Source organism: Punica granatum, chromosome 7, assembly GCF_007655135.1.
Source record: "Punica granatum isolate Tunisia-2019 chromosome 7, ASM765513v2, whole genome shotgun sequence".
NCBI lineage: Eukaryota > Viridiplantae > Streptophyta > Magnoliopsida > Myrtales > Lythraceae > Punica > Punica granatum.
The window spans coordinates 22,820,750-22,831,774 of NC_045133.1; the positions used below are offsets into that span (position 1 = coordinate 22,820,750).

The following is an 11,025-nucleotide window of genomic DNA, read 5'->3' on the forward strand; positions in this document are numbered from 1 at the left end:
TGTCCCAACTCAGCTTCCATGTCAGATTTCCGTTCAGGCACTTGACATTAAGACCAAATTGTTAGACGGAACTGAAATTGAGGGATCAAATTCCTATTTTTGAAAATTCAGGTAGTCGAGTGGTGGCTATTGAATAATTTGAGGACTAAACTGTTAGTGGTCTCATAAAAACTTATCATGCATTCTATATGAAAAAATTTACATACTTTTTAATTAAACATTTATAAATATATTTTTAATAATTTATTTGGATCAGTGTTATCTGAACCGGACCAGACCGGGTGGTTCGACCGGTCGGACCGGAAATCGGACCCTTGTCCGATCCGGTTAGCTTAAAAACCGAAAATGCACAAATAAACCGGTGACCCCTAAAAACCGGCCGATTTTTAGGTAAACCCATCGAACCCATTCGAACCGGCCGATTTCGTGGGTTCATAATTTTTAAAGGAAATTTGAATTTCCTAACCCGAAACCGAAAAGCTCAATTGAATCATCAAATCAAAATCGATTGAAACGGTGAAACATGAAAGTGAAACCCTAGTCTTCTTCTTCTTCATCTTCACTCCAGTCTTCTTCTTCTTCATCGTCGCTCATCATCAGTCAGTGATTTCTGCTAGAGTCCGAGCTTCCTCTTCTCCTTCTGTCTCTTCTCGGCTTCTCCTCGTCCAGACGTAGCAAAGCGACGACCCGGGAACGAATTCCTCACCGGCAGGGGAACAGGAGACGGCCATGTCGAGGCACATCAGCTCCTGAAACGGCAAGGGGCCAGAGTCCAGACGTAGCAGAGCTTCCTCTTCCTTTTCTCCTTCGAGGCATATCTTGACCTGAAAAGGTAAGCTTTGCTTGCGGTGACTAGGGCAAAAGGATGCTTGAAATGAATGACTGGGACAAATTTAAGATTTGTCTCTCTCTATAATTGGTAAAGTGGAAAGGGACATGAATGTCTCTAGGCTCTTCCTGCTCATGTGGGTAGCAAGGACCTCATTGCTCCCAGCTATTATGATTCTCGCCAATGCCAAAGCAGAGCCTGCTGTTTTCTCCATTGAAACTTTGCTATAGAGAAATGATATATGTCTGTTGAAGCTTGTGCTGTCTCTGTCTGCTGAAAGTGTAATGGGTGGTTCCATCTTTCTTTCGCGAAATTATGGGTTCATTCTGCTAATACTGGACAATTGCGCAGGAAATGGGAGGATTCTTCGAATTTTTAATGAAGATTCTCGTGGATGTGCTTGTTTGAAACTCTGAACTTTGGCCTGAACATATACAACTGAGTTGAATTATTGAAGTTCGTGGTCTGTATAGTGATGAGTGCTTTTCCAGACAGAACCAAAAAGACACTTCTTTTTTTGTTGTATTGACCTCCTAGAGAACCTTTTGTTTCATCTAAAATCTGCATATCGTGGGTGGAAGATAATTTCTGCTTGAACTTCACTGTTTGACTTTGATTCTACCCTTTTATTGAGATCCTGATGGTGCAGGGAAGAAAAGCGATCGCGAGTTTGAGAGATAGAGAGAAAAGGGGCGAGCGAGAGATCGATCGATCGATCAGAAAGAAAAAGGTCAGTGAACGAGTGATTTATTGGAGAAATTTTATCTTTTAATTCTGCCCTTAACCTTTTTTTAAGCTGTAGTTTGCAAACGAATCGGATTGACAGGGATGGAGGCAACGGTGAGTTTGATTTGGTACATATTTGATGAAATGCCCGTGTGTGAGAAAGAGGTGTTGTCGGTTACATGTGAGAAAGAGGTGTTGTCGCTGCCTACACTCGTGCCTCAATGGAGCGGAAGCTTGTGGTGAGTCCCTATCCCTTGTCCATTGTTCACTGCTGTCTAGGAGGTGGTCATTTTTCAGGTAATAGGAATTGGCAGCAATATAGGTGAAGATCTCAGTTTGTTGTACTACTTTTAGAAGTTCATTATGCGGAGGAAATGGGGAGGTGGTCCCTCTTCTGGTTTTTTCTCGAGTTGTAAGCTAGACTCTTGGCTAGATGTGTTTCGGTTTGGACAAATGTAGAGGTTTATCTCATCGATCTGATATGGAATTAAATTGATTATTTATTTATAAAAATTATTGTTGAGTAATTTCATAATTTATATTACTGTTTTTTGGTATTTTATATTATTTTCTTAAAATAATAAATTTTTATTTATTTTATAATAAACAAGCAGTCCGACCCATCGAACTCCCGGTTGAACCCATAAACCCATGAACCCATAACTCGGGCGGTTCAATGTCCGATCTGGTTCTAATAACACTGATTTGGACTGAGATCTAAATCAGAATAAGGAAGAAATATTAACCGCCATACATATCTTATACATTTTATGTGAAAGGGGAGGAAATCTATAACAAAAAGTGTAATCCAATATATTTTGAAATTAATATTTAAAAGATAGACTAGATTAAAGATCGAATGAGTGTTCTGCGAGATAAAGAATTTCATGAGCACACTTAATCCAATTTTCGAGTATTTTCTTTTTGTTGTAGAAGTTTATGTCTTCAAATTAATTTTCTATCCTTAAAAAAGTATTAATCATATACAAAAGTTTAGTTGTTATTAAGTAAAACATTAACCCTTGTCCATCGGGTTCAAGAGCATTAAACCTCGTCCATCAGGATCTGGGAGCAAGTACGAGCCTTTTCTACACTTAGATGAGATCTTTTTGTCATTTTACTGTATGAGGATTATTAAAAAATTTTAACTCGATCCATATATAGAAACTTAAATGTGGCTTTGATTGGACAATAGTTGAAGATAAGTGGTTTTCTTTTCTCAAATGGGAGAGTGGGGTTAGAACCTCAATGATTGTTTACTATTTAATTGCATGTTAACTTTAATCTAATTATTCATAGTAATTAATGTAATAATTGTATTTTGGAGAAGTGAAAGTGAGATCATATGAGAACTTTTTGCTTTATATATTAGTATATATTACATATTTAATTTGAGGAAACAAAATAGAATATATACGTCAGTCAGTAGGGCACAAGTGCTCATCATGTCATTAATAGTTGAGGGATAAATAGTTCATTTTCATAGATAAGAAATTATATATCAATAATCTAAATAGTAATTATTAGAGATTTAGATTAATAGTTAACGCGCATTTTTCATAACTAGTTAAAACGTCACGTGCGTTACACGTGGTGTACATGCACATGAGTTGACCAAAATTGTGTTTAAAAATAAAATTATGACGCTGACCTATGCGTGCACATATTATTAATTCAAGTGCATGAAATAGGGAAGAAAAAAGAATCATTTCACACCACAGATAGTCCCAAAAAATAACCTTGGGACAAAGGGCGATGTAATTATTATACTTTTGAGAGTGTCGAATCGTGTGCGCGCGCGCACACATATATATATAATTAAGCTAAATACACATATATTATCTATTGTAGGTATTAAGTAGGCTCCTTAAGCTTGTACATCGAGAAGCCTCCGTTCATGCGATGTGAGTCTGCCACGTAAGATTTTCAAGCAATTCATCAACTCCTGGTTAAGCATCTCTTCATTTACTTTAATTTAATAACTTACCGAAAGTAATTAATAAAAAAATTAAAGAATGTGAAAAGTGAGCATAAGTTTATTAATGTTGTAATGGTAGAAACTTGATTAATTATGTATATTGTCTTGTGTTTGAAACTTCACATTCAACTTTTCTTATTTTTGTTATTCTTTTCTTTCTCATATTTTATTTTGAAAAAAAGACATTTTTGATCATATAGTTTTGGTCTTCAGTTAATTTTGCTCATATAATTTTCAAAAAAAAATCAATCCTATATATTTGGTCCACTAAACAGTGTTAGTCCGTCCGTGAATGAGCATTACGGAGTTACTGATGTGAAATTGATGTTGTTAATTTTGCCCACATAGTAATTTATTATTAATTGTAAATTAAAATTATTTAAAAAGTAAAAAAATTAAAAATTAAAAAGAAATTAATTAATTAATTAATTAATTAAAAAAAATACCCTGAGGGGCTAGATGGTCGCCTAGAGGAGGGACTAGATCAGAGAGTCCCCCTTTTGGAACCCCTTCAAAGTGACACACATATTATATGTTCAATATTTTATATTGATATTGAACTTCTAAGATTCTAAGTTGCAAATATATAATTCATGTTACCACAAAATATATGAATTATCCTATTTTTTCAATATTAATAAGCGAAATATGTATTATTTAATAGGGAAAATAGTCCCATATAGCACAGTTTTTACCTTATTTTCACTTCATAACACGTTTTTAAAAATTATCACGATCTAGCACGAATCATCATTTCATTTCCGGATCTAGCACACCGTTAAACTCCGTCCAAAAATCGTTAAACACCGTTAAATGCCATTAAACTCCTTCTTCTTCCTCTTTCACGACTCTACTTCCCAACTCCTCCAGTTCCACCGAATCTGCTTGACTGCTTCACAGAACATCGATTTCAGGACGTTAAGAGGGCCGGGGCCACAGCTATGGCGTCAAGGAGCTCAGGGAGGTCCGAGATAGGTAGCAACTGTTGAGGATGCTTGTGAGAGGGGCAGCTGATCGTCCCTGGTGATGATGGCTACTGTCAAGAAGAACCCGAGGGTGAGTTGAAGAATGGGAGGGAACACGAGTGAGTTGTGTTCTGAGATCTTGAAGATCTCTGACCAGAAGTCCTTGTATATGAACTCGATTGCTTCCAAGTGATTATCGAACCGAGGCCGTCCATCGTACATCTAAGGCAAAAACCAACATTTATGGAACTAAATCCTTATTGAAGACCTAGATTAGCCAATAACTGCGAAATTCAAAGTAGTCAATACCGATGAAGTAACAAGCATCATAATTCAGGGGAAATCCTAGATTTCAAAAGCCAAATGACAAGTGAACGTAGATCTGACAACATGACATAATACTACGCATGTCCTGTGCATTTTCGGACTGCTGCTGGAGCTAAGTGAAGAGAATTGAGCATCACAGGAAATACCGGAAAGTTGCAGTAAAAATAAGCAAACCGCTTGCATCAGGATCATGATACGAGATTGCGATCAATAATATGTTCAGTAAACAAAATCAATTTAAGCTCAGTATTGATCATCGCTCAAAGCGACAGAAATGTCAAAGGCAAATGGCAAATTGACTTGCATCGGAACAGAAGTACACAAGATCCACACATCGCGGAAGAAACGAACGGTTTGTGAAAAGAAAAACGAGGCACGATGCAAGAGAAGTAGAATTACCTCTCGGAGAGCTGGTGGCCGACTTGATAGCCAATGGCCTCGATTCTCCGGACGGCAAGCTCCGGCTTGTGGGCGTAGAAGCAGTTGCAGTACAAAGACACCATCTCGATGAGAAGGCCGTGGGAGGAGGAAATCAGTGGAATTGGAGGAGGGAAGCAAAGTCGTGAGGGAGGAGGAGGAAGAAGAAGGCGTTTAACTGTTTTTAGACGGAGTTTAACGGTGTGCTAGATCCGGTAATAAAATGATGATTCGTGTTAGATCGTAACAATTTTTAAAAATGTGTTAGGAAATAAAAATAAGGTAAAAACTGTGCTATATGAAGCTATTTTCTCTATTTAATATAACTATTCATATGGGAAGTTGTATTGAATTTAATATTATGCCGTATACTATTTCTGAATTTAATAAATGTTGATTTCAGAATAAATTAAAAATTTTAAAATACATTAAGGCCGGTTGTCCGAAATGCAAGGGGTAAACTCGGACTCAGATAGCATAGTGTGCGGGGCCCCTTGGGTGAAATTAAGTGGAGGTCCCAACCGACTAATATTGAAGAATCAGCGGATGAGTTGTGGTTAAGGGTTAAATTAAGCTACTGAAATTAATTACCAAAATAAATATTGAAATTAAAATGATTATTTAAAATAAAGAACAAATTGAAGTAATTTTCATAAGCCTTGCCGAAGAAATCACATTTACAATTGTCAAAATTAACCAAAATCATGATCTTGAAAATATTTATCAGACATTACTTCTATTTAAAAATTAGTAAAAAGGCACTTATTCAAGACTTCCACCGCACTCCCAAATCAACCCTAAAAATGTTTAGGGTGGTTGAAGCTTTTGGCAAGGGCTTTTCAATATCAATTGTATAATTGATGATGCCGCGTCTTGGGATCCGAGAGTCCAGGTATTGTCAATTCTTCAATAGGCAAGCTAAGTGAAAGAATTTTGTGATAACTGCTTAGGAGTGTAGTACGGGGGGCACAGTTCTCACCTAAGAAATCTACAATTTCCGAATCGAGTATATATGTCCTCCGATTTTCTTTTTATTACAAGAAGAACTTGCAAATCTGGCATAAAAAAAAAGTCCTAATGAAGATGAATGGAAAGGCCCATCACGAGAACCAAATCTAGAATCTCATAAAAATTAGACAGGAACGTGTGAACTGCATTACGCACACTTTCTCCGCGGGGCACTTTATTTACACTTCTATTTTCTTGAATGGAACAAAGTAGCAACAATGGCAAACTGAACTGAGGGACCAATCTGAAATAAATCAATCCTGGTCGGGACAAAACCACTCCGACCCGAAAGAGAAGCCCGACCCGAATAACCCTGTCGCCGTCAGACGCCACTTACGATTTGATTCCGTCACGCTTCCCCACTTTCCGATTTCTCCCCGTCCTCTCTCTCGACAGCTCTAAACAGAAAACTCCGCAGATCGATTGGCCGGAGCTCACTGAGTCGAGTAGGCGCAGAAGGATGGAGAAGATGGCGGTTCTGAGGTCGGTGTGCCGCTCGGCCGTAGCTTCCCTGAGGTCCTCGCGCTCCGCCGTCGCAACCGGCGGCGGCAGCTTCCTCCTCCGCCGCCACCCCGGCGCCGCCCGCAGCTTCTACCGAGCTTCCGCTGCCGCTCCTCCCAGCCGCCTCGGGGCTGGTAATTTCTCTTCCGCGAGGTTGATGTTGTTAAATCTCCATTTGCAGTGATTTCAGCTGGAAGAGATTGCTCGTTGTGTATGAGTGGGATCGAGGTTTATAGTGCGTTTGGTGTATCGATTCAGGAGATAGACTAGATCACTGCTTGATTTGTGAATTCGGTGTTGATGCGCTTTGATTTTCTCACAAGTCTGATCCTTTTTGTTCATCTAGCTCATGATCATCTCAAATGTGGCATTTTTCCACTGTATGAAATGGATATTCTGAGCTTTCGAAGGGAAGTGCTTGCTTAGGTAGAATGAATGTGGTAAGGTTTGGTTATATTGCTTGTTCATTGTAAGATATTTCTGTTCGCAGTAGCTTCTGGCAGTTTTCTTATCTCTGCTATGAACTTGTTCATCGGTAAAGATAGATGACTTCCGCATGCTGAAGTGCGTCAGTATGATGTAGTTTTTGGCTGCTCGTAACCAGAAACAGAGGTCGGCAATGTATGGAGTGATACAGATATGGAGAACTGGCAACAACTCATGAAAAAAGGATTGTGCTTGATCTGTTAGTGATATGAGAGTTGCCATTGTAGCTATCTGATATTTTTGAAGAATCTGGTTTTTGAAGTGATAACTTCCTTAAGGAAAAAAGGTTGAAAGGGAAGCATATTTCAGCTGTACTAAATAATGATTTCGTTGTTTGGAGCCAGTGAAAGTAAAAAGCTTTGAAGAATGTGTATATTTCTCTCTTTTGCTTGCTCTTAACTTTTCTGTGTATATTCAGCTGTGTTTGAGTTATTTTGAATTGAAATCAGCGAATGAGGTTGAATGGTTGTTATTTGGATGTTACTGTCATGGATTGCCAATTTTATTGGCCAATTTTACGTATAGCATTGTCAGCCACTCACTTATTTTCTGTATATCAACTGAGTGACAGTTTTCTTGGTGGTTTTACATTATAACAGATAATGCATTTGGTTCGGTTGGTTTGCTCTTTAGCCATGCTGAATGCAAATTCTTTCATCACCTTAGTTCATAGTGGAGCTGTATGATCTAGCTCCTCATTTTGGTGCAATATCACAGATTGCAGGTCAGCTCTTGCAATGGGTCTTGGAAGCAGGCGCTACTTTAGTGATGACATTGAACACATGCCTGAGATTAAAGATCCTCAGATTCTAAATGCATTTAAGGATTTGATGGCGAATAATTGGGATGAGCTTCCTGACGATGTTCTTTATGATGTGAGGAAGGCACTATCAAAGAGTAGTGAGGACGAGGCTGGGAAAGAAATTCTGGCTAACATTCTTCGTGCAGCTGAAGCAGTCGAAGAATTCAGTGGTATACTTGTATCCATGAAAATGGAGCTTGATGATAGTGTTGGACTGAGTGGTGAGGTACTGTAAGATTCATTCATCTTATTCTTTTTTACCCTTTCTTCCCCGCTGCAAAAGTGCATGCATTTGTGTTCCTTCTAATTCTGAATCCTTCTGCAGGATGTGAAACCTTTACCGGACGAGCTAAGTAAGGCTCTTCAAACAGTTTTCGAGAGATATACAGCCTACCTCAATGCATTTGGCCCTGAAGAGGGCTACTTGAGGAAGAAAGTGGAGACAGAATTGGGAACAAAGATGATCCACCTAAAGATGAGATGCGGGCGCCTTGCCTCTGATTGGGGAAAGGTGAGGGAATTCTGATTAGTATTTTAAGTCTTCACTTGAATCTTTTGTTAATAGCATATAATATTTTCCAGTGTTGCTACCTGGCTGGATTATGCGTTAAAATCTTTCCTCAAAGTTTTGTTGAGCATATGGACCTTTTATCATATTGATTTGGCAAATATTTGACATCGTGATTACAGGTTACTGTTCTCGGAACTTCTGGACTTTCTGGATCATATATCGAGCAAAGAGCTTAAGATGATAAGGCAAAGGGTTTCAGGAGCATTCCGCATGTGGAATCAATCATTGTTAGCATTAGGGAAAGGTTCGTTTCTCTTGAAAGAACCTTCACAAGTAGAAGTTGCAATTGAAATAAGGATTTTGCTTTGTTGATCGAATGGCTTGGGGTTAGAAAGAGTGATGTTTTCGTGCTTGCTCCTGTCATGGATATATTTCCCCATTGAATAATTAATCCTGCAAATGTTGTTCATTCTCCGCTTGGAACTATAATTGAGCTGATTTCTCTTTGCCTTCGTGTATATATATGACTCAAACATTTGGGTAGATAATGTATGTGCTTTACAATTCTCAGTCATAAAACAACGCGAGGTTTCCGATAATTTAGTTTAATTAATTATACCCCTCTTGCTGATGCTTGGTAATTGTTACATTTTTAAATGAGTAATTTCATAATAAGATACCCAAAAAAAAAAAAAGAACATTCTGATCGTTTTGATATTTCCTTGAAGAGGATCTTCTACTACTAGCCTAGTAGCCTTGACCCTTTATTCCTTCACCAAAGACGAAGCAAAGAACACGTTGAAACTGCTAGAACTTCTAAACATAGGGAGAGATCCTCTTCGTCTTTTTGCCTCTACGCCAAGACCAAGATTCCGATGGGGATTTCGGCAGGGGAGGAAGCAGGAGGAGCTTCCGACACAGCCCAAATGGCCAGCCCTCACAGTGGCAGAACTCTTGAATGATCGAGCGCCTGCGCAGGTCTAGAAACTCGAGCTCATTGAAGCTCGAGCAGCGAGAGAAGTTGGTCTTGACCGAGATGAACGCCTCCTTGCTGGTGTCGTTGGAGCAGCAGGTGAAGCAACTCCTCACCGATGTGAATTCTTCCTTCTCTTGTTCCTCTCCGTCGACACCCTCCTTCTGGGAGAATTCTTCTTCTCCTGTGGAAGGAGAGAATACGCAGGAGAAGGTATCTGTGGTGAAGTTAGGTTTCTTCCTCAACTTCTCCATGGCTCGAGTTCGGATCTCCGAAACAACCACCTAGATAGAAAGAATGGCTTGAGAAGAATCGATGTTTTGGTTTGGATGATAAGAAAATGATTTAATTAGAGGATAAAAGGCAGCTCTTACTTCCTCTTCATCGTCTAAGTCGCTCATGGGGTAATCGTCCTCTTCGGGGCTAGGGAGCGCGAGCCGTCGATTGAAGGTCCGGCAATGGGAGAAGGCTTCTCTGAGGGCAGAGGAAATGAGGCACCTGCATCTCTTGGAGGGATTCGATGGATCTTCATCATCATCATGGAAAAAGACTCCCATTGTTCGCTGCGGAGGGGCCCCAAAGGTCGTTGAAGACACACAGAACACAGAAAAGCTTCAGAATGCAAATTTCTATATATACACAAGAAATTCAAACCTCCATTGATGATGCTTTTGAGGTTCTTGTGACAATGGCTTCTCAGCTTACTGATAAATACTTGTCTTATCTGAATCCTTTGGGGTAAAGCAAAAGTCTCAACAAAGAAAAGGAAAAAAAAAAAAAAAAAGGACTTGAGACAAATTTGACGGATGACCCTCAATTTCCCACTCAGATCAACTCAAAATTTGACATTGAAATGTATTGATATACTCGCACAAAGACATATATGTATATATCTGTATGCAATTAGATTAATTTCACTTGGACATGAAGTAAATATAAGACATGGGACAAGGCACCAACCATGGACTGCTATGTGATGAATTAAGTAATGGTAGGAAAAATTCCCACCTTGGAAGTGATATGACCAGGGAATCTAGAAAATATAGCAACGAGCCCAATTCAAGAAACCTCAATCTTGTCTTCCTCTTCTTCCATGAGCAGCTTATAGGAGCAACTTCAGGGTTTCGAGCTATCGACATCGGCTATCACGTCATGGGAGGTGCGTAATGAAGCCGACGCCGTATCCAATGAAAAAGACGTCGATCTTGCATGAACCGTGAACTATCACTGATGGTTTCTATCGCATGAGTTTTCCCTCTTTCCCGTGTTAATGTAAACATGTATCGAGATCATGCAACTAATAAAAGAGATCCAAGAAAGCAAGAAGCGACGGAGACGGACCTTACAACGCGAGGTGAGGTGTGACGTTCCAACAGCAGGATGTCGATTTCCATCGCAGAGGCAGGTGCGAGTGATCAAAATAACACGAAAATTGGAAGAAAATTTTGTCTTCCTTCTCCCTCAACCTCCTCCTGGGAGTTTCAACTTTGGTAACATAAGTA

General features: G+C 39.2%; 2 protein-coding genes and 1 long non-coding RNA gene across 5 annotated transcripts; 2 read left to right on the top strand and 1 right to left on the bottom strand.

Moving 5' to 3' along the window:
* Positions 1-474: 474 nt before the first annotated feature.
* LOC116212615 lies at positions 475-2,082 on the top strand. 2 transcript variants are annotated; one of them, XR_004157886.1, is made up of 3 exons: positions 475-832; positions 1,479-1,559; positions 1,656-2,082. It is a non-coding gene; the product is annotated as an uncharacterized LOC116212615 (long non-coding RNA). The 2 variants fall into 2 exon arrangements; XR_004157885.1 differs by having other exon boundaries at positions 1,479-2,082.
* A 4,523-nt stretch (positions 2,083-6,605) lies between these two features.
* Positions 6,606-9,068, top strand: LOC116214701 (succinate dehydrogenase subunit 5, mitochondrial-like). The gene is made up of 4 exons (XM_031550123.1): positions 6,606-6,885; positions 7,955-8,265; positions 8,365-8,550; positions 8,730-9,068. The coding sequence occupies exons 1-4, from the start codon at positions 6,711-6,713 to the stop codon at positions 8,784-8,786; spliced, it is 729 nt and encodes a 242-aa protein (XP_031405983.1). The 5' UTR covers positions 6,606-6,710; the 3' UTR covers positions 8,787-9,068.
* Positions 9,069-9,235: 167 nt separating this feature from the next.
* Positions 9,236-10,932, bottom strand: LOC116214702. Of its 2 annotated transcripts, none has more exons than XM_031550124.1 (3): positions 10,870-10,932; positions 9,898-10,086; positions 9,236-9,807 (listed from the first exon to the last, which is right to left on the bottom strand). In XM_031550124.1, the coding sequence occupies exons 1-3, from the start codon at positions 10,915-10,917 to the stop codon at positions 9,367-9,369; spliced, it is 678 nt and encodes a 225-aa protein (XP_031405984.1). In that variant the 5' UTR covers positions 10,918-10,932; the 3' UTR covers positions 9,236-9,366. The 2 variants fall into 2 exon arrangements, with proteins under 2 accessions (XP_031405984.1, XP_031405985.1); XM_031550125.1 differs by lacking the exon at positions 10,870-10,932 and adding an exon at positions 10,178-10,277.
* Between the last annotated feature and the right edge of the window lie 93 nt (positions 10,933-11,025).